The 22,067-nt window shown below is 30.9% G+C and overlaps 5 protein-coding genes across 7 annotated transcripts; 2 read left to right on the top strand and 3 right to left on the bottom strand.

The window, feature by feature from the left end:
* Window positions 1–488: 488 nt before the first annotated feature.
* Window positions 489–4,178, bottom strand: LOC118074544 (sphingomyelin phosphodiesterase 4). Its single transcript, XM_035095841.1, has 6 exons — window positions 3,985–4,178; window positions 3,585–3,884; window positions 2,301–3,464; window positions 1,902–2,207; window positions 1,645–1,821; window positions 489–1,462 (listed from the first exon to the last, which is right to left on the bottom strand). The coding sequence occupies exons 1-6, from the start codon at window positions 4,009–4,011 to the stop codon at window positions 1,091–1,093; spliced, it is 2,346 nt and encodes a 781-aa protein (XP_034951732.1). The 5' UTR covers window positions 4,012–4,178; the 3' UTR covers window positions 489–1,090.
* A 273-nt stretch (window positions 4,179–4,451) lies between these two features.
* Window positions 4,452–7,979, bottom strand: LOC118074538 (calpain-7-like). The gene is made up of 6 exons (XM_035095833.1): window positions 7,532–7,979; window positions 7,155–7,303; window positions 6,886–7,084; window positions 5,267–6,822; window positions 4,934–5,169; window positions 4,452–4,856 (listed from the first exon to the last, which is right to left on the bottom strand). The coding sequence occupies exons 1-6, from the start codon at window positions 7,719–7,721 to the stop codon at window positions 4,712–4,714; spliced, it is 2,475 nt and encodes an 824-aa protein (XP_034951724.1). The 5' UTR covers window positions 7,722–7,979; the 3' UTR covers window positions 4,452–4,711.
* A 607-nt stretch (window positions 7,980–8,586) lies between these two features.
* Window positions 8,587–10,432, top strand: LOC118074595 (small ubiquitin-related modifier-like). Its single transcript, XM_035095935.1, has 5 exons — window positions 8,587–8,738; window positions 8,857–8,925; window positions 9,001–9,078; window positions 9,159–9,230; window positions 9,306–10,432. Exons 1-5 carry the CDS (start codon window positions 8,724–8,726, stop codon window positions 9,366–9,368), a joined length of 297 nt encoding a protein of 98 aa, XP_034951826.1. The 5' UTR covers window positions 8,587–8,723; the 3' UTR covers window positions 9,369–10,432.
* A 220-nt stretch (window positions 10,433–10,652) lies between these two features.
* On the bottom strand, window positions 10,653–19,358 carry Ubr3 (Ubr3 ubiquitin ligase). 3 transcript variants are annotated; one of them, XM_035095932.1, is made up of 11 exons: window positions 19,217–19,358; window positions 18,357–18,833; window positions 15,772–18,185; window positions 15,536–15,698; window positions 15,268–15,459; window positions 14,882–15,034; window positions 14,439–14,632; window positions 12,326–14,374; window positions 12,113–12,244; window positions 11,881–12,020; window positions 10,653–11,793 (listed from the first exon to the last, which is right to left on the bottom strand). In XM_035095932.1, the coding sequence occupies exons 2-11, from the start codon at window positions 18,592–18,594 to the stop codon at window positions 11,676–11,678; spliced, it is 5,793 nt and encodes a 1,930-aa protein (XP_034951823.1). In that variant the 5' UTR covers window positions 18,595–18,833; window positions 19,217–19,358; the 3' UTR covers window positions 10,653–11,675. The 3 variants fall into 3 exon arrangements, with proteins under 3 accessions (XP_034951823.1, XP_034951824.1, XP_034951822.1); XM_035095933.1 differs by lacking the exon at window positions 19,217–19,358 and adding an exon at window positions 18,904–19,025; XM_035095931.1 differs by lacking the exon at window positions 19,217–19,358 and having other exon boundaries at window positions 18,357–19,001.
* On the top strand, window positions 19,247–21,479 carry LOC118074594 (malectin-A). The gene is made up of 6 exons (XM_035095934.1): window positions 19,247–19,386; window positions 19,834–19,995; window positions 20,087–20,508; window positions 20,586–20,768; window positions 20,852–20,909; window positions 20,983–21,479. The coding sequence occupies exons 3-6, from the start codon at window positions 20,149–20,151 to the stop codon at window positions 21,189–21,191; spliced, it is 810 nt and encodes a 269-aa protein (XP_034951825.1). The 5' UTR covers window positions 19,247–19,386; window positions 19,834–19,995; window positions 20,087–20,148; the 3' UTR covers window positions 21,192–21,479.
* The last annotated feature ends 588 nt before the right edge of the window (window positions 21,480–22,067 follow it).

The following is a 22,067-nucleotide window of genomic DNA, read 5'->3' as shown; positions in this document are numbered from 1 at the left end:
ATTAATCAGTAAAAAATTAATTAATTAATAATTAAAAGTTGAGACCAAAAAGATGAATAAAAAGGTTGAAAACTTGGTAAACAGTAAATATGAATGTAAATTGGAAAAATTAATTTTTTGTAGACATGTTTAATTTAAAATTACAAAAAAAATTTCGGAATTTTTACTTTCTTCTAATTTTAATAATTTCTTCATCTAGAGAAAGTCTACCTAACGGTTTAATTACTTTATCTACTTCTTTATTTTCATTCAATATTTTTATCTAGAAACAACTCAACAAATTAATTGATTAAAAAATAATTAATTATTTAATAATTGAGATAGCAATAAATAATCATTGGCTTTAATAAAATCGAAAAAAACTTTATGATTAAATAGAAAACAGTGAATTGAAGAAACAGATTGGGAAAGATATTAAATTATATTTCCTGAATTCTTCACACAATATCTCATTCTCTAGTAACCACTACTATCAAGCGAAACATCAATGAAAGATAAATTGTCGTGTTTTATTGTGACTAACTGGAAAATAACAGAGCATTTGATATTCTACATAAAAGATCACTAATTGCAGAGAGATACAAGTATGCGGTCTATGAATGAACTCACTCTTCTCTCTCTACCTCTCGCTCTATTTTTCTATGTAACTAACTTTGCCCAATTTACAAATCAGCAATTATTGTCTCTTACAAATAATATACTTCTACTCATGTCAACAAATCAAACAAATTATATTTTCAATTACAACACTTCCTCTTCGTAACTTTTAGTCAATTATATTTATCCTTTGAAAAATTACAAAAATATTTTAATTAAAATTAGCATTAGAATTCTTCATCTTGAATGGGTGGAAAAAGTTTTATAATTTATCTGAAGTTGCCTTAAAAATTAAGAAATAGAAACCTCTCATTTATATCTACTGGTAATTTAATTGACATAATTAAAAGTTAATATCAGATTAATATAATTGATGATTTGTTTACATTTTATTTTACAATCTATATTTATAAGTGATTATTTTATACAAAATGAGGCAAATTGATAAGAAAAAATATTATAAACTGATAGAAAAATGCAAAAAATTATTGCATCAATTAATAGAGAATGTAAAGGCATTTGATCTCAGTCTGTTAATATATCCTCTAGGCATTAAAGGTTCACAGGCAGCTCCAATAAGAATATAAATAAACCATAGAAACCATGAAATAAATAGAAAAAAAAGCGTACTATATCCCAGAAGACAAAATATAAAAGCTCCAAAAAGCATAAGCGTAATAAAACTGTGACTTGCGAGAAATCTTAAAGATAATCGTGGTGGAAGGCGTTGTTCTCCTCCAGGGCTGAAACCAGATTGCGTGCGTTTTGGTAATGAAATCACTGATGTTGGTGGTCGGAGGATTCTTCTAGCGACACGCCCAACAAAATCATTTCTGTTGTACAAAGTCGTGATCTCTGCTTCATACTAGAATATAAGATAGGATGTTAAAATATAATTAAAAGCGGAAATTTTAAATTAAAAAATTTTTTTTGTAATAATTTCTATAATAAGACGAAGTACAGATGCGTAGAATTCCATGATTTACTAGAATATTATGATATATTGTAGTAGAGAATGTAATTTTATTTTTTAATTGAAGAACATACCTTATGATTGATGATTTCACAAAATCTATAAAGTTGACGAACAAGGAAAGCACATTCATTTGTGCGAACTGGTTGTAATTCAGGATCACCCATGTATTCAATGTATCTACAATTCTGACGCTCATTTTGAATAGGAACAAAAACACCTGGTCTGGAAGAATCCATACTTGAATCCATCTAGAAAAAAAATATATAATTTTTAACTGCATACCATTATTAAACAATAATACATGTGGTAATAAATTTGGTAACATTACATGTGATATATGACAAAAAGATGTTGATAAAATGCTATCATGATATTCTTGATCAGCGGCAATGGCAAACTGCGGTACATCTTCAAGTTGAAAAATATCAATCAATTGCTGTTGAGCATTTGCTAAAAATCCAGGTGTTTTTTTTCTTTCAATAAGACCAATATCATCTTCACTGTACTCTTCACCATTAAAAAATTCCCATATGGAATGGAAAAATTTCTTTTCAGTCCTTCTTTTTTCAAGAGCTTCAACAATGCTTGTTGCAGTAAGATAAGCTTGTTTTATGATACTCAACATTCTAACAATCTACAATGAAATATAAAGAAATAATAAGACTTAAACTTATACTATTTTGAAAATTAATTTTAGGATACCTATTTACTGTAAATCTTGAGTTACCTGTGATGTAACAGTAGATGAAAACATAGGAACATATTGATAAGTTGGTCCTTCAAGTTCAACAATTTGCTGTCTAACAGTAGCACTCCATTGGCTTGTTGGAATTTTACCTCTGCTTAAATTAGTTTCGTCCATACAACTTTCGATTTCTGTTAGCATGGATGCTAAGTGTGCTTGCGAAAATACTTTGGTTACTCGAAACAACATTAAAGCATTTTTTGGTGCAACGAGATCAGTTCTCATAAACCTAGGCAATAATTGTTGAAAAATTGCCGTATAAGCAAGCAAATTATTCGCTACGAAAGACATCCAGCGTGATGGATCTTGAATTTTTCCTCTATCATCTTCTTCGCCTTTTTCTTTAACAAATCCTAAACTTGGAACATATCTCCATGGTTGAATAAAACTTAACCAAGCTTCAAGAATTAATCTAAATGAACTATCAAGTGGCCAATGATAGATAGCTTTTTTTAAGAACGTATAAATTTTCCCTTGTACAGATGGTAAAATTATTCTTTTTAATTCATCCATTGCACTTTTATCACCGATTGCACTATTTGCAAATTCATGCAATGTTTTGATAAAAGCTCTAACTAAACGAATATGATCACCAGAATGAATACTATGTCTTCGAAGTAAAGAATTCAATGTAGATAAATGAGACACTAATTTATCTTCTTCAGTATATTCCAGCCAAAAATCTAAGAATACTTGAATCACAGTTTCACTTCGCCACACTTGTGGTAGACATTGTTGCTGAGGAACTCCTGGAGATGATGTAGATACTGGAGATAATATAGAAGTCCTTAAAAGCCTTGGAGTTTGCAATCTTTTAGATTCAGGTGACTGCATTATTTTTCTCGGTGGTGTTGGACGAATATAAGGTCCAATAATAGGTAAAACTGGAGAGTTATCCCGTGGTAAAAAATGATACAAATAGCAGTGGGCCAATTGAACATAAACAGTCTCCCAATTCACCCAAACATTTTCCATTTGTTGAAGTTGAAGCCAAGGATTCGTTAAATGATATGCAAAATGAAATATATAATATTCAAATGGATTTAGTAATAATGCTGAAGGAAGTCTTGTGTTGTGATCATCTTTCAATTTGTCTAAATAAAATGGTGGAATAATACCTTCCTCTAATAAACATTTTATTTTTGTCTGAAACAAGAAAAAAAATATGATAAAAAAATGACAATTTATTAACTTTTTCAGATATCTACGACTAATAAAATGAAATTAATGGATTTAACGAAAAAATAAACTTCTATTTCTACTTACTGGAAGATAAGAAACGGGAAAGTCATATTTCAAGTAACAATCAGGTAATAATTTGTAACAAAGGGAAAAAATAGGTCCTCGGGGTCCAAGAAAATTGCATAACGCTTCATACTCTTGAGGATTTTTTCGCAAACTTATATTATGTAGACCCCAGCCTATATTATTTGTTACCCCAAAAATAGAGTCAATAAGAAGTGGTAAAACATTTTGAAGTTCTGTCGTACTTGACTCTAAAATCAACGTCGATAATTCTCTACATCTCTCTATGCATGGCAGATTTAAATAAGCCCGCATGCGTACCTAAAATATTAATTTATCATTAATTTTTTTTCAAAAATTCGTAACAACGATGAATTGAACAATTTTTCCTGCTAATTTATACCAATTGGTTTAAACTTACTGTTGCAACATCTCCTGAAGATGTCATGTTTATGAAATAAAATATATTCAATCAATCTATGAATAAATTCATTTGAATAATTGACTATTTACAACTCTGTAAATATTAAAAATTTTGCAAAACACTTCCTTATTATCAAATAATAACAATTGTACGAATCCTAACCTAAAATACGTGTCGAATAAAAAACGTAAATGAGGCGCGTGTTTTTCTGTGTGAAGTTATCGTCTTAATTTCTAATTAAGTGTCAGCCAACAGGTGTCAGCATATGAATCTTCTATTAGCATAAAAAAGTCAGTATACATAAAAGCTCAAAGCTTATGAGTATAAAACTTTTAGAAAGAGACGAAAGACACGAATTCTCGGAAATTCTAATTAAAACACGACTCTTTTCTCTAGCATTGATCAATAACTTAGATTGAAACATCAATGAATTACGTTTTATAAGAGCTTTTTTCACACAGCGCTTTAAAGAAATTAAATTTATTTTCATTGCAATTTTTTAATTAAATTATAGTGTTAAAAGTCGATTTAGATATAAAAAATTGTATTTAAATATTAATATATCAGAGAAGAGGGACTGGTATAGAAGTTCAACCCTGGGTTAAAAATCCGGACGAAGTTCGGGTCAACAGGTTTCCCCATATAAAATTTCGATCAATACGTGTAAAAAAGCGTCCATTTATGTTGGATCTCTATATTTGTCTATCCTCTCTGAATAGATGCATTAACTTATTCTAGTTAAATTAAGTGCACATGAAGCTTTACAAGTAAGAAAAAAAGGGCCTTCTTGTCCTGGTAAAAAAGTAGCTGGAATTATATGATACGATCCTGAAGGTACATCCTCTAGTTCCATATATACAAAACCAGACCTAAGACAATAATAAATTAATTAATTTTTAATATAAATAATGAATTTGAAATGATACAGAGTAATTTAGATTAATACCTGAATGGTCCGGAATTTTTGGCAACAAAAGCTGATGGGGCCTCGGGATTATTTAGTTCAATAGTAACTAATTCAAATCCAATCTGATATTGCTTTGGGCCTTTTAAAATGATTAAAAGACAATTACTGTCATTAGTGCTCTTTAATTCAAGTAAATAATGTGGATTATTTTGATAAGTAGCTGGATGATTGCTACATCCACCGGCGCTTTCATCTTTCCACTGGCCGTTTGTAATCTAAAAGACAAAATTAAATTATTAAAAATATAAAATTACTGGAATAATTGGTCTTTGTACAAGAAGCTTATTAAACATTGTATTGAATACAACTCACCTCTTTTTTATGGTGATAAGGCTCGGAGATTTTTTTGAGGGAAAATGGGCAAGTTCCATACGCTCTCAAAGTATAATAAATAGTATTCATTTTCTCATACTGAGAAACAACCAGAGTATACTTTGATTCACTGTCAGGACTTAATATAATTTTCGATAAATAATGAGGACTATTTATTCTAACACCATCAATGTAAGGCGGTGGGTCATTACGATAATAAACTCTTTTTCCATTATTTTTATAAACTAAAACAGTAATATATTCTTGGTTCTGTCGAAAATCCGAAATTTCAGTTATATGTCTTGTTAACAATATCCAAACAGCGCCTGAAACTCCTGGTTGAACGTCTAAAGTAAATTGTGGATTATCACCAATATTATAAGCATCTTTAATTGGTCCTATTCCTGCTTTCCACATCTGATGTATACAGTAAGTGTATTGAAATAATGCTGGATTCCAGTTGAGGTAAAAAACATCAGCAAAGTGGCAAATACTTTTATAATCAATCCAGAATACGCCATTGTCATATTCGATTGCTGAATCTGGATCATAATCCAGTAGTCGTTTCAAGTGAGGTGTCCAATGTTTAGTATCATACTCAGAAAAATTTCCACGCCATCGTAAATGAGACCAAGGATTTTTTAGCTGCAAAAGTTTCATTCCATCAATCAGTCGAACATCCAAAACAGCGTAAGCATGGCTCGAGACTAGACCCGTTTTTTCAGTAACTTCATCTGATAGTTCACCGGTAGCAACAGTTACTAAAACATTACCAGCGTGAAGCCTTTCCAACAGAATTTTAAATAATGCATCAGCATTGAAATCGGGTTCTAAGGGTCTGATTGCCCATCTTTCAGGAATCCAACCAGTAAGAGCATGTAGATCAATATTGCTATTAGATCCAGGGAAATCATAACCCCCCATAACCTTCATATATGCTTTTTCCAGCAAAGAAATCCAAAGTTCACCACGATTATTTGAATATGAACATAAGAGTTGATTTTCCCTTCCAACAGGAAGCAAGTCGTCAATAATAACTTTTCGAGGTACACCATTTAAATTAAGTTTTACCATGTATTTACCATAAGGATTGTAAATAGGAACTTTATTAGCATTTTGAGGATAAATTATTGATGTAATTAATCGACGTCCAAATTTTTTTTCATACTGAGCACTGACTGCTAATGACGCAACAAAGGAACAATCAGAAATAACTGTTTGTCTGATGCTATAATAATCTACATTATTGTTCATCAACATCTTTGGTTCTGTAAATAATTCACTAGGACGTGCCCATCGTGCGAAATCTATTTTCTGTTTTGGTGCTAACTCTAGTAAGCCATCTTTATCAACAAATAATGACCGAAATTTGAATTTTTCCATCAAATCTACGCTCATGAACGGAACAAATTCATTATCATTTATGTGAGAAGTAGTAAGAAGAACAATTTTCTCTTCTTCAGTATAATTTTCACTTCCTCCAGTAACTTTCAGGTGGGCACTACTTCCTCGATGTAGTGTAAACCTAGGCGATGTTCCCGTAGAATGAGTTTCGGCTGGATGAAAAATAATTAAATTTATTTAAATAAATGAAGTTATTTTTTTCATTTAAAACTTACTGGAAGTTGAAGGAGAATGAACAGAGTCAGTTGGTGATAGTGGAAGTGTTTCGGGAACAGAAGGTAAATTTTTTAGAAGTGGTAAAGGATCAAAAATTTTTTTCTTATCTATTCCCTCTAATTCTTCAGCTCGTGATATTGCTTTGTTACTCAAATCTGTTAATTTTCCTTTCATACTCTCATCAGTTGTTTTTTTTTTCTACAAATCGTCAACAATAGTAGAGTTGATGTGTATTGAACTAAAATTTTATTATTGATAAATATCTTACAATTTCAAGCCCAAGTTCAGCTGCATCAATGTATAACATTATAGCTATAGGTTTCCAACCTTGCTCGTCAGCATCTATTGCTTCATTGATAAGACTTTTAACCTGTTGCAATCCTGCTTCAGGCTGTGACACTTTATCATCTTCAGACACTATTTAAAAAAAATAAATTAAATATTAATAATGAGGTAAAAGAGAGCTTTAATAATAAATATCGTGCTAAATAGTTGGTATAGAGACAGAAAAATTGACATGATAACATTATTCTTCTTTCTGTGTTTCTTTGCCACATGATGTCATCTATATATTAGAGTGATTATGTCAAGCATGATAATTTGTATCCTACGATTGTGAATGAAATAAAAGATTTGAATATTCACCTAGATTTTTTAAAGTATTTATCCTCAGGTTGTATTCATTAATTTTTTGAGTAAAATTAGCATCAGACAATTTTCCAAGAAATCTAACAACAACATTATACCAACACAAGGCTTTTCTGTGTTGTCCTTCTTGGTCAAATTGCACTGCTTTGAAAGCTGCTTTTTTAGCATTCTCAAGATTTTGATCCATAATTATTTACTTTAATGAATATTTTTAAAGCGTAATAGAATCTAAACGTTTAGAATTAACATTATTCCATAATAAAATTTTAAGAAATATAGATTTATGGTTGGATTTGATCGATGAGTTTTCATAAAATCTTAAGTCCATAATATAAAAATGACTCATTTAAAACAATAGTTCAAAATATTGATGTTCATATTTGAATAAACATATCAATTTTAATTAGTAATACACTAATTGTGTCTAACTAATTTGTCTATTGAAGGCTAAGGTTGTACACTACTAAAAATAATAATAATACGTAAATATACATGCAACAATAACAAAGGCGCTACAAGTCAATGGACAAAATACGAGCGCTTAATTTAAAAGTTGAAGAAAATTTATGCTTTTCATCGGAAATAAGAACTTTTTGATATTACAATTTCCGAAAAATAAACATAATCAAAATGGTTTTTTACTTTTTAATAATTATTTTTGTATTGGAAGAAGGAAAAAAATTTTTAATATTCTGTGTATTCAAAGTTATTCAACTTAGGAAGAAATGAATGACTATTGACAAAGCTCGCTGAAGAGAATGTTTGAGCTTAAATTATCGATTAAAGCTGCATTTTTGATGAAACTTGTATGCTTTATTGAATTTTGTTGAAAAAACAATTTATTAATATCTTTTATTATAAGCAAAATTCATATTTTCGTATTAAATCCATTCATTTATTCCTTCAATAGCTAGAAAAATGAATTTTTTTCTTATCAACATGATTATTGATAAAATTTTACGATAAATGTCAACTTCCGGAGTGGGAATTTCCGTTAAATTCGCCATTTTGTTTTCAACACGACAGTATAGGTTAGGTTAGATAAATTCGGGAACGCGGGCAAGAGCGGCGTTATTTTTAGCGTAAAGGCTCTGAAACTGACAAAAGTGTGGCGCCATATTGTATGCTTGTGTTTGGATTCATCGTTGTGGCGCGTGGTCAACGAATTATTTGTAATTAATTAAGAACGATGTCGGACAATCAGGTAGAAAAAATTGATTTACTATTTATGTTGTTAATAAAAATAGAAAAATCATCAGTTTTAAATCCAAATATTTTTGTTGACATAATTTTTAATCTATTATAACCTTCCTTCACTTTAGGAACAAAAACCCGAAGCCGGTCCAGGAGATGCTAATTCTGAATATATCAAACTCAAAGTTGTTGGGAATGTGAGCTAATATTTTGATGCATTTTATTTTTATTTAACGAAAATTTTTTTTTAAAAACACTTAATTACTTTACAGGATAGTAATGAAATTCACTTTAGGGTAAAAATGACCACACAAATGGGCAAATTGAAGAAGTCTTACAGTGACAGAGTGGTAAATATCGAAGTTGTTATTGAAAATATAATGAGTGCTGCAATCAAATTAATTCATTGTTTATTTCGTCTATGTTTTAGGGTGTACCGATGACATCTCTCAGGTTTCTGTTCGATGGAAAAAGGATCAACGATGACGAAACACCAAAGCAGGTTAATATTACAAGAATTTAATCACGTGATTAATAGTATGAATGCTTAATCTTAAAAAAACAATTTTTCTTACAGCTTGAGATGGAAAACGATGATGTTATTGAAGTATATCAAGAACAAACTGGCGGTAATTTCTGAAGTTAATGCCAAGTTGGGGAAGGGGTCAAGGGGGTAAACCAAGAGTACTAAAAACTATTTGGTTTTCTCAATATTTTCAAAGTGAAAGTGATGTAATATTAGATTTATGAATGGACAAAGACTAACGATATCATACTTAAATGTAACTTTCCGGGATAAATCTTGCATTCACTTTTTTTTGTTTCATTATTATTTAGTGATGAATATGGCAGATTATTATTTGATCATTTTTGGAACTGTGCTGTTTTACATTCCTAAGTTTAAGCGTAGCAAAAACATGGTTTGAAAAATCTTAAATTTTTTTGTAGTCTGTCAATGTTCATTCATTATTCATATTAATGATATTTGAACTATTATAATATAAAAATCGATAAAAATTAATGAAGAAACAATTAATATAAATGAACAATAACATCTTGATGTAATACACTTATTTGATTAGTTATTAACCTGCATAGTATTTAATTTTTTTATCATTATTAATTAATTCGTTTATGAAACATGATTTTAAAGAAAAAATATTCGGCGGAAAAAATGAAAATTAATCTCATCAACCAAAATGATATATGATGTCTTTGTTCTCGGCTTTTTTTATCGTACAACCATTTTTTTACGAAAATTTTCTTCAATTTTGCTTTGAATTGCGTTGCTAAGTGATAATTAACTTAAAATAGCTTACAAGGCATAGAAAAAGAAGATGATAAGATATGTATAACAGTAAGAATGAAACAAGCTGAAGATAGAATATCGTTTGACATTTTAACAAATTGAATCTTCAGGATTAAAAAAAAACAAACGGGACATTTATGTTAAAATACGTTTTTAAGATTAGCTTAGATAATATGAAACCGAAAAAAATTTGTCACTTTTTTTAAACTTGCAATCTAGCATCATTAATATTAAATAAACATTTGATACACAAACCTAAGGTATATCACAAACTGATGCCAATCATAATAAATTTTAGTTCCATAATATTAAGTGTATTCCAAATTAATTATATTGTAAGTAATCCAAACTAACGTGTATCATCAGACTTGATTAAATAAAATACCTAAAATTCATTTGACTTCTGTTCATATAATTATTGATCATTCTCGATTAAAATGGTCAATGAAACGACGCAGTATATAATAATAATAATAAACGATCGTATCTTCAAAAATGAAGACCAACAATAATTAAACTAAATAGACTGATGATGAGGAAGTATCGAACATTTTTATCTAACACTTTTTATATTAATAATTAATAATAAAATAAATAGAAAATAATATCCCAGTATTTTTAGAGATTTTAGTATAATCCTTAGGTATTTCTTACAGTAAAATTTATCAGTTTATACTTAATTCTTAACTCTTATTGATCGTAATTTACTCTCACTCTCTTTTACTACTATAATTATCGAATTAATGTTTCGTTCATTTAAATATTTGATTCTTTATTAATGTTTACGTATGATTTGAGTTTACGATTACTGCAAAATAAAACAGTCACATAATGAGTAAACCTACATTCATGAAAATATTATGTATCACATTAACTATTTATATACAAAACACTCACAGTATATTTATTTATTCTTTTTTTTTACATTCATTTCATTATATCACGCTATATCATTCTTTCATTTATTTCTATTACAATTTAAAGATTCAAAAATATTGCATTACATATTTACAGAGAATATGTTTTAAGAAAAAAAAACAAGATAAATAATGAACAGATTTTTCAATATTTTTCGCTTTCAATAATATTTAAAAAAAACTCAAAATAAGAAAAAATAATTTAACATTTGTCTTCTTTCGAGATGCTAAGAGATTCTTCAATGATTCCAAACAGTAACAATTTGTAATTGTTTTTATTAATCTCCATAATAAAGTGGATTATACCTCACAAAAAACTAGTTTCTTTCTTCATTGAAATCAAACTTATTTAAATCTATTGTCTATTAGAATCACATCCAATCAAAATTTCATGGCTGAAAAAATAGTATCATTTATTTTATTTTCTCGGCCATTTTTAGTTTTTTAAATTTTATTATTTATTATTCAATTTAATTACTTAATAAAATGTATTAATTTTTAATAAATATAATTATACCCATTTTTTTACATTCTGTATACCATTTGAATTTACAATTCATCATTTACATTATGCTCATGTAAATTTATTGAGTGTCTTTATTTATGACCGAGTCCAACAAAATAATTAGTATCACCGCGATGAAAATATTTTAAACAAATACTCTCACCAATTACTTCATTGTAGAAGACGCATTAATTCAAACAAGTTTGACGACAGGGGTCACAGAGCATTGCGATGCCACACCCATGACTTCTTCGTGTGATCGAAACGATGGGCTAACCACTGTTGCTCGAGAAGTTGATACCTGTCGTTACTCAGGTACAAAGGTCTACCGCGTCTAAAAATATTTTTTTAATTATTTATTTAATTGAAAATTACCTAATGTTATTAATTATTATAATAAGATTGAATGTGAAAAACATACTTTAGATCTTTATCTTCTTCTTCAAAATCATCTAAGTAGAGAGAACCCCACAAACAAGCTCTTCTTCCTCGTATTACTATTATATACGTCGATGTTACCACTAGATAAATACCAGTACCTCCACCGCAGTCGATAGAATGCTAGAGAATTGAATTCATTATGCATTAATTCGTTGGTGATTCAGCAATTATTTAATTTTATTAATTGATATATTTTATTTTTGTATGTTTACCTGTACAGCTTCTGCAACATTTTGTTGTTTACAGCAATTTTGTTTAAGACAAACAATTGTCCCACATAGTAAACAAATACTTATTTCCGGAGGTACCGAATGACATTTACGACATTGCCTAGCATGATAGTACTGGAAAAATTATTACATAAAATAACAATCATTTATTTTATTTTATATATTATTATTATTGATATTAATTAGCTCATTTACCGTAAAAAGTTTTTCATACTCTCTGGGAAGACTAAGTAACTTTGGTGTCTGCCAGGAAATATGCTGATCAACTATAAGTCTTCTAGCTGCTAATTGGCTTCTTCCATAAAAAGCGAGAAACTGATCACACCACATTTGTGGTACTTCAAGGCTTGATTTTTCATCTGGCCAATTCAATGCAACTGCTGCATTAAAAAAATCCCAATCCATACCTTCAGTTACAAGCTCAAGATAATAAACTAATCTTACAAATTCAGTCTGCGGTGTTCTGATGTGTGGAAGTGGTTGCGAATATAAGTGATGTCGTAAAAGTGCTGCAACGCGAAGAAATGGTAGACAAGTGGCTTGAATTTGTTGTTCAAGAGATCTTATCGGTCTGGAAGTTGGATTATCATCATAAAAATCAGCTTGTCTTAAATGTTCAATGATTCTTCGGAGAATAGCTTCAGAAGATATTGGGGAATCATTTCGTGATGGAAACCTTGTCAGGTTCTCTCTTTCGCTTTCTGTCATAGTACAGCTTACGTAGACAAGGACTTGATAATAAAGAAGATTATAAATTACTTTCACAACAGTAGAGAAATATGTCTGGTCAATATGAAGCGGTAGTAACAAAATAAATTGTAGAAGAAGAGCAATTGCATCCCTGAGAAGTAAAGGAACTTCACGTTCATGTGGAGTAACAGCAAGAGGAGTAGCTGGGTCTAATGGTAATCCAGAAAGCTGTTGCCAAGTTTGATGAACCGGCCAAGTAGTAAGCACTCTTGCATGCATTGCAAGTATATGAAGTAATGCAACGATACAATCACGTTTTGGCATCAAGGGAATAGTCGATGGTGGTGGAACACAAAGAGTACCTCCACGCTGAACAATTTCAACTTCAAAATTCGTTCTGGCAACTGATGTAACAAATAAAAAAAGACTTTGATGACTAGGCTGACAATTCTTCTGTTTATACTTCAAATAAGTCGAGGCAGTTATTTCTTCCATAGCTTTTCCCATAGCCATGGCAAGATTGGTAGAGACAGGATTCCTTTGGATTTCTTTTAAGAAATTATTTAATTCAGCAAGAATAGCTGAACTAGATGAATGACGAGATCGTACAATAGCTGAGCATTCACCTAATTGAGGTGATAGAGGGAGTACAGAGTTTGCAAGTTGACGACAAAGAGGACAAAGATACTCCCCTCTTTCAACTGCAAGACTCTGTTGTCTTTGTTGACCTCTCAATGATTGTCTATATGCTTTAAGACAATCTAAATGAAGATGATGACCACAAGTTTGTACATGAACTCCTCCTTCCCATCCCAAATTAACTGACAATAGCCAGGAAAATGTATCGAAATGTCGATGCATCTCTTCGAACCAATAATTAAAGAAAGCACCTCTTGTCTCTCCTCTAGATATGGACGGATCTTCGTCTGAAGTTGGTAATTGCAGTCTTTCAGTTTCTTGTCGTTCATGTCCAACAACACTAGTTGCTTGTACCAACACCACAAGTCCCATTGGTTTATCCTCCATACTTGGAGTCGTTTGATTACAAATTACACAATCGTATTCTTTTTTACTACTAATATTCGATGATTCACTTTGATCCCAATCCATACCTGATGCTCCAGCTTCTTCAGTTTCCATAGCTTTTTTCATAAATTGTTTTTGTTTATTAGCAAATTCAGCCATTAGTTTTTGTTGTCTCTCTTTTGCTTTTTTCCTTCTTTCTTCTCGCTCTTTATGTTCTCGTTCACGTTTAGCATCTTCACAATCATTTGTTTTTGGCCATAATTTATTTTTAGTCTCTAAGATATTTTGCTTTAAACTGGGATCAAGATGAGCAATTTTTTGAAGTAGAAGACCAATAAAATATGGTCCATCACCAACTCGTGACTCAGAATTACCATTACCTGTACTATTTCCTTCATCAGACATTGAACTTGATGGTTCTTCAAAGTTCCAACTATCAGGAATTCCAGATAATTGTGAGTGAAGCTTTAATAACAATGATATTATACTTTCTCCACTCTTTGGACCAGTTAAATACATTTGGCTACCCTAAAAATCATCAAATAGATAAGTTGCACTAGTAAAAAAATGTTACACCATCAAATAATCTTACTTGAGTTTCTCTACTAGTAACTTGCTGATTACAATGTGACGTGGAAGGTACAATATCAGTCGTAGTGATACCAGCAGCACCAAGTCTTGGAAACATCACTTGCAGAAGATCAACTTCACTGCCTGTGGCAGTACTAGGTGTTGCTCTTGGTGGCATATGAGCAAATACTGTTGGTTCTGTTGTTGTTAGAGCTCCTGTTAAAACATAATTATTAAGAAAGAATGAAATATTTATTTTTATATATTTTTTTTATTTATTTATATATATATATATCATTTTCTTTTATTGTATATATTATTCATAGAATGGAAGACACTGTTTGAAATGGTTTGAAGACATAAATAATTTGGATAAAATTAATGGTGATGATAAAGAAATAAATAAATAAATAAATAAATAAATAATAATAAAACTTTGATAAAAACATAATTTCATAAACGTACTGTTGCTTGGAGAATGTGTTTCGGGAACAAGGACCATGGATTCCTCATTAGGTGGTGGTAAAGCTCTTTGACGAGCTGGCACCTCGTCATCTTCAACATTACCATGAGGTACCCCATCCGCAGGTACAATAGTCAGGTCCCATTCAGTCAATGCTAACGAACGATCACACACGAAATTCATACATCAATTTTGAATAAATCATGCCAAATATTCAGAGAACTGTGATCTCTGATTTCATTTTTTTCTAATTAGTTAATTAATTGAATATCAAAGACAAAAAATTAATAAATAATTAAAAGGAAATTTTTAGGGTTGCTGTGATAGTCATAAGCATATTGAGTTTATACATTTTTGTACAAATCTTAAAAATTTTATAGATTTTTACCGTCATTAGAAGGTAATGCAGGCAATGATCCAGTTTCCATTGGTGCTGTAGGGGTTCTATGCTCATTGTCAGGAGCACCTAGCGGTTCTAAATCCCACACTTCTAGAGGTTCTCCTATTTCTACATCGAATTCGTCGTTTAACATTAATGAACCTTCAGTTATGTCACTTCCAATTTCCCAATCAGATCCAACTGTGAGCAAATAATAAATTTTCAAATGATTGAAATAAAAAATTTAAAAATTATTTTTATATAAAAAAAGTATTACCATCAGGACTAAAATCCGGAGGCGAATTTATTAATGTCGTTCTTGGTATTACGGTTTTAAAATTTTCGATTAAGCTGTCAGTTTCATACCAACTACCAAATTCTGTTTCTCGTCCGGTACATGAAATACTTCCACTGCCAGTGTACGGGCAAAGTGGATTTGCCTAAAAGTAAATGATTAGAAGAATAAATTTTAGGCCTTTTTCAAGGTATACGTTATTCAAAAAAGTAACTTACACTTTGATGTTTAGGAATTTCAGCAGTTATAGTGGCCATTTCCAAAAGATAAACTGTTAAAGCAACAATAGGTTCAGAGATATTATGATCGTTGACAGCTTTATAGAGTATAACAAAAGCCATTGCATGAAAAACTCGTGATCGTAGAACAATTCGTGGGTCATCGTAATCAGAAGAGACTGGAGCAGGATGTCGAAATGGGGGCCATAGATTTGAACAATTTTTAAGCTTCCCAGATTGTTTAATATACTCTGTATAACGATCCATAGATACTTGATAATCACGACGATGAACAGCCCGTAAGAGAACATATAAGGGGTCGTAAAGCTCATCCCAAACTCGAGGTTTAGGTCCATACATTCCTTGCTGCATTGTACCACTTGCTTCGAGGTTAGGGGCTCGATATTGAGCCACGTCAGCTAAAACTGGCTCAAAATCCCTATTAGGAGTTGTTCCACAGCGTTCTGGCATCAAATCCATCAATTGACTGTGAGTTTTATCACTCATACATAAAAGAGTTACCATTTCTAAATGAGATACTTCAGAATCAGTTAAGCCAAGATTTGTTCGAACACTAATCAATGTAGCAAGAAATATAAGGCAACTTTCCATCATTGCAGTATCATGTTCACCAATAAGAAGAATATTTTGACGTGATCGAATTGGACGTAGGCTAAGCCACTCTTTAACATGAAATTTATCAATAATAGTCTTGAGCATAACGTCGGGTTTTAATTTTGTTGCACAGATTTGCAATAAATATAAGTCAGCATCAACCATAGAGTTACAAAAATTACATTGGATATATGTCATAGCTTGACCCTTAATTTGAAGACCATTGCGGACCCATAGGCCATTTAAAATCTCATATAAAGCTACTTGTACACGTAGCGGATGCATCATGAGTAAATGAAGCATGTCCGTAGGTGGTAATAGTTCCTGAAGAGTTACTCCTTTTTGTCTAACTGCCTCACACATAAAAACAGCAAAATAACGATGTAGTGGAATATGGAAAGATACATGTAAAACATCACAAACATCAGGGCTTGTAAATCCAATAGCATCAAACCAATCTTGTAAAGCTGTAAGGCAAAATGATAGAGCTCGTCGGCTTACTGCTGCACTTTCTCGACCACGAAGATGAGAAACTAGTGCCCACATTGGATAAGCACTTGCTTCTAATTCTGCACTAAAGGCTGCATAATAAGTTGTTGGTTCAAACTCAACATGAGCTCCCATTTCACGTTGGTTAACATTCATACCTTGGAACATGGATAGAAAATCAAACCACATTTCTAAAAGTGCATCATCAGTAAGAAATCTTAATGCTACCGGTGTATGTGATAAAACATTATTTAAATCAGACACTAAAGGCCAATAACAATGTTCTTTCATTACTGGACGAGCACAATCTACTACAAAGTGGAAATTTTTATTTGGTGCATGAAGAGTATTTTCTACCAAAATTTTACTCATCATGTATTTTAAACTAATTACCATAACATGAAGAAGTTTCAATTGATCCACCATTTTTAAAGCTAAACGCTCATTACTGAATAACTGAACACTCACATGAACAACACGATTGCTTAAGGTATCTGGATCATTAGATCGTTCCAACATCATGGCAATTCTACTATAATGAAGAACAAATGCTCTAGTTAATGCTTCTTTGTAATCCGGATCAGGGAGCATGTTAAGAAGAAGACAAACAAGCTTTTGTGGAAATTCGTAAGCCACTGTCCAAAACATTAATTCTTCAAGAAATGTAGTATGAACTAGTTCTTCTTGCAAAGATGGACAGTCTTTATATTCATCAGGTGGTTCTGGATTTGGTAGTGATCTTATTGCAGTTTGATAAATTTCATGACTCTCTCTACAATAATTATCATATTCTGCCATACCAGAAGATCTAGATGGATCCATAAGTTCGCTATATTTTTGAGGATTAGTCAGTGCTGATGTCATAACACGTCTCATCAAAGCACCCATTTGATTAAAATCTAAAATCATCATCAAATAAGCTTCAGCATCTTGAATTGCACTCCGAATATCAGGAGAACCAACTCGACAATTTTCTCGTAAGTGTTGGATTAATCGTTGAATCATCCGTGGCATCATTGCTTCTGCTACACACATAAGATCTGAAGGTGCTGGAGATTTATCAACAGCTGCTTTAGGCCCATGTCGATCACAAAATCCAATTTCTTTCATTACAGATGTATCACCACAATCACAAGCACCTCCAGCTTGGCTTAAAAACATATTAAAATCATGTCGATGATGATTGCCTTTTTTGAAACATTCAGTACACAGAGCCATGCATGGTGATATACCACATGTACGACACCTATATGCCACAAAATTGGGGGTCCAAACTAAACCACAAGTTGTTGCGTTGTCATAAGTCCTCACTGAAATAAATAAAATGAATAAGACTAATATAGAAAATCGAATTATGAGTGAGTGGATTACGTATTTACTAAGTGTTTTCTAGTGCCAAGAATGTAAAATTTTCTAGAATACGTATCAATAACTCAGCTTTATATTATTTTAAATAAATTTAATTAATAAATCAAATTTACCTATATTTGCAAATTCATCAGGGGTTCTCCCTCCAGCCATAAGCCACTTGCACCAATCAATAGTTTCCCAATCATCTAGAACTTTTCCAGGATTGAGCAGAGTATCCAACAATTCATCAAGATGTTGTTGTCTACCTTCAACCGTAGCAGCATTACTGCATTGATCACGAATGTATGCAGCAGCTCCTCTTTTGCCCTTGCTCATAAGCACCTTGGCCGAACTAAGTGTTGATGTCATGATGCTTATTGCTTGCTGGTTGAAAATAATTTAGTAATTTACTAAACTAAAAATTTTCCTTTGACGTTACTTTGGTTACTTATCCCGACATTTTTATGTCGAGTTGAATTTCCGAAGTTTTGTGTCCATGTCTGCATGTCAGTGATATTTTTGTAATTCTGATCTCTTCGTTTTGCACTAGACTTTCGCTCACATCATCAAAACAGTGTTATATGTTGATAATTCGTCGTAATCACAGCCTGAAATTAATCACAAAGCCACGTCACAATACCATAAATGTACCATCAAAATTTAAGATACAATTTTGACCTGCCAAGGAACGAGGTAATAGAGATACGATTCAACGAGTCAGCAACACGAATATATGTATATTTATATATGTGTAGGTAGGTGCATAAGTGTGGTTTGTGTATGTGGATATAGTGTGCTCGTAGACCCGAAGAAGGAGATCTTGTTAGAGGGGAAGAATACGGTCCACCTGTCCCAAAGACTTAATCGGGTTCTTTGACCTTTCCACAAGAGTATTCACGAAAAACTAGACGGAGGAAAATCTTAGAGACGCGATAGATTTTTACTTTTTTCGTTTATCTCTATTTGCTGCTATACTGTCTTGTTTACTCACTTCCTGTTCCTTCGTTTTTTCGCTCTGTCTCTTTCTTATATTCTTCAATAAAGTCTCAAGAAGTTTTCTTTTTCTCTATCACCTGGTTCAAACGGGTTATTGAAGTCGAGCAAGCTGACTACGTTGTCTCCTTAGTCCAGCGTTGATCACACACCTGAAGATTAAATAAGGTACTAATTCTTCTACTATTCTTCAGGAATCTATTTTATCTGTGTCTAATTCTCTTTCATCTTCCAACCCTACGTATATCCAACACATAATGTAATCACTATCTAAATATCACTACGTAAAGTGTGATGAACATTTCTTTCAACTTTTGTAACCAACCATTTTTTGCAGTTTTACTAATTTCCCGAGTTTTCCCTAAAACAGTTTGGTCCAATACTTCATTATTTCGTGGTTAGATGTCACAAGTGAGGTCTTGAGTAAAAGCGGGAATTTAAAAATTGTTTGCTAACCACTTAATACTGTTTAATTATTTTTTATTTGATATAATAAATAAAATAATTATTATTTATTGTATAATAACAATTAATTAAAATATTTTTTGTCTTAAGAAAAGTTTTGACTAATTTTGTTTTTATTTTTAGCTTAAAAAAAATTTTTTTTTCTTCCAGATTACTTTTATCAATCACGACGTGGCATTCAACGCCTTCCTGTAAAGTGTGATGAGGTGTGACTTGCACCAGTGCAACATTGTACATTTAATTGTACTTCAACAGTGATTGATGACTTAAAAACACCTCTAATAATAATTATAAATAAAAATAAACATCACAGTAAGTTGTGATTACATATTTCATATAATATATGAAAATTATTAATAAAAAAAATTTTAAAATAGGCTAAATCATTTTTTAACCTTTCCAGATAATTCTACGGTAATGAATAATTATTTATCTAACAAATAGTTTTATTAACTGTTAAATGAAATGCAATTCCTACCAAAATACAACTTCAGGCAGATATTCCTTCTATATTTATTGATTGACAACTTGTCTAAAATATTCGCTTTAGAAGTAATCTATGCTATAAATGCTGGTGGAGATACACACGTAGATAGCTATGGAATTAGATACATGAAAGATCCACTTATGGATAAAGTAGGGACAGCTTCCAGTTATGGAAAACAGTTAATAATTGGAAGAGTTAATCCAATGGATCAAATTCTTTATCAAACTGAACGTTATCATCATTCCACATTTGGTTATGACATTCCTATTAGTGAAGATGGAGAGTATGTCATGATCTTGAAGTTCTGTGAAGTTTACTTTAACTCTCCAAATATGAAAGTCAGCAATAAAACTTTTACAAGCATAAAGATAATACGATTAGATGTTTTATTAATTAATTAATTAATGACTTATAGGTCTTCGATGTAGTTTTAAATGGAGATCATACAGTGGTTACTGATCTTGACATCTTTGAAAAAGTAACCAGGGGTGTAGCTCATGATGAATATGTTCCTTTCAAAGTTCAAAAAGGTAAACTAATTTATAATGATGAAGAATCGGATATTCTTGGTGGAAAAATAAGAGTAGAATTCATTAAGGTAATTTTTCTTTCTCATGTGATGAAAAGAATAGCTATAAATTTAAAATATCTAACTATTTATTATTTAAAACTCGTAATTAGGGATACCGAGACAACCCAAAAATAAATGCCATAGCTGTAATTAAAGGAACAATAGACGGTAATTTATCTGAAATTAAATAATTCAATTAACATTAATTGATGATATTTAAAAAAAACTTTCTCGTCAACAGAAGTACCACAACTAGGTCCAATGCCTCAGGAACCTGAAGAATATCATGGGACCCAAGAAGATGAAGAAGACATTTCGGTGAGATCTAGACATACAAGTGGTCCTAGAACCCCCGACCCATATTCTATTGATGATTCTTCAATCATGTTACCAGTTTTTATTGCAATTGGTGCATTTATACCACTGCTCTTTTGTTTATGTAAACTATAACTGCTTTAAAATAAGAAAGATTACGGGTATAAAAATATGTGGGAAGCGCACGTTTTACAAGTGTGTGTGTATAATTGCATTCAATTTTTTGTTGTTAGTATCAGTATAAAAAATAATGCAAAAAAATTTGATTTTTTTTATAACGTCAAAAGTGAATAAACTATTTTTCCAGTTAATAATTCTAGAAAGTAGAGGTTGAAGCACTGAACCATAGATGGGCGCCATGGCATATCTAAAAAAAAAAATATGCACTTATGTACTTAATTATAATATTAAGTTACTTAACAATTTGTTTCATATTAATTTTCCTAAGTAAAAAGATAAGAATTTTGTGTCTTTATAAGTACACGTAAATAGAAAAATTTTGCACTGTTATGAGACAGACAAGTACCAAGGAATGACATTATTATACATATTTAATTTATTATAATTCAATTATTTATTGCAACAAAGTGATAACCATACTATTTATGAGAGAATTTCTGCTATGTTTAAAAATTGAGAATAAAAAAATTGTTGTCATTAAATTTCTATTTATATATTACAATATTTCTATACATGCCAAAAAATGAGTTTTTATTCTTATAATCTACACGGTTATATATTTTATTTGTATGATTAAAATTGATATGAAAGTTAGGTACAAATTCCATAATTTATCAGCGATAAATTCTAAAATATTTCGGCTGATAAAAATGATCAGATCGTTAAAAAAATAAGAAACTAATCAAATATAATAATATATCATCTGAAAATATACTATTAGCAATAAAGACTTACATACGATTGAATTGCAGTTGAAGATGGTGGTCTCTTAATGGCAAATAAGCTCATTCATCTCTCACAAAACGTACATTTATGTGACCATCAAATGTT

The sequence above is a fragment of the Chelonus insularis genome, unplaced genomic scaffold (assembly GCF_013357705.1).
Source record: "Chelonus insularis isolate UGA/USDA-ARS -01 unplaced genomic scaffold, ASM1335770v1 contig_135_pilon, whole genome shotgun sequence".
Lineage (NCBI taxonomy): Eukaryota > Metazoa > Arthropoda > Insecta > Hymenoptera > Braconidae > Chelonus > Chelonus insularis.
Note: the sequence above shows the minus strand (reverse complement) of the source record. Positions and strands in the feature narration are given on the sequence as shown.

Excerpts from the sequence above, each read along its gene's own strand:
- LOC118074544 (XM_035095841.1), bottom strand. The coding sequence starts at position 4,011 with ATGACATCTTCAGGAGATGTTGCAACA. Across the intron at positions 2,208-2,300 it reads CATCTACTGTTACATCACAG|ATTGTTAGAATGTTGAGTAT; the intron begins GTAACTCAAGAT and ends ATTTCATTGTAG. Across the intron at positions 1,822-1,901 it reads CTTTTTGTCATATATCACAT|ATGGATTCAAGTATGGATTC; the intron begins GTAATGTTACCA and ends TTTTTTTTCTAG.
- LOC118074538 (XM_035095833.1), bottom strand. The coding sequence starts at position 7,721 with ATGGATCAAAATCTTGAGAATGCTAAAAAAGCAGCTTTCAAAGCAGTG. Across the intron at positions 7,304-7,531 it reads AAATACTTTAAAAAATCTAG|TGTCTGAAGATGATAAAGTG; the intron begins GTGAATATTCAA and ends TTTTTTAAATAG. Across the intron at positions 6,823-6,885 it reads TCATTCTCCTTCAACTTCCA|CCGAAACTCATTCTACGGGA; the intron begins GTAAGTTTTAAA and ends TTTTTCATCCAG.
- LOC118074595 (XM_035095935.1), top strand. Across the intron at positions 8,926-9,000 it reads AACTCAAAGTTGTTGGGAAT|GATAGTAATGAAATTCACTT; the intron begins GTGAGCTAATAT and ends ATTACTTTACAG. Across the intron at positions 9,231-9,305 it reads ATGACGAAACACCAAAGCAG|CTTGAGATGGAAAACGATGA; the intron begins GTTAATATTACA and ends TTTTTCTTACAG.
- Ubr3 (XM_035095932.1), bottom strand. The coding sequence starts at position 18,594 with ATGACATCAACACTTAGTTCGGCCAAGGTGCTTATGAGCAAGGGCAAA. Across the intron at positions 18,186-18,356 it reads TGATGAATTTGCAAATATAG|TGAGGACTTATGACAACGCA; the intron begins GTAAATTTGATT and ends TATTTATTTCAG. Across the intron at positions 14,633-14,881 it reads AACACATTCTCCAAGCAACA|GAGCTCTAACAACAACAGAA; the intron begins GTACGTTTATGA and ends ATGTTTTAACAG.
- LOC118074594 (XM_035095934.1), top strand. The coding sequence starts at position 20,149 with ATGCAATTCCTACCAAAATACAACTTCAGGCAGATATTCCTTCTATAT. Across the intron at positions 20,509-20,585 it reads TTAACTCTCCAAATATGAAA|GTCTTCGATGTAGTTTTAAA; the intron begins GTCAGCAATAAA and ends AATGACTTATAG. Across the intron at positions 20,910-20,982 it reads AATTAAAGGAACAATAGACG|AAGTACCACAACTAGGTCCA; the intron begins GTAATTTATCTG and ends TCTCGTCAACAG.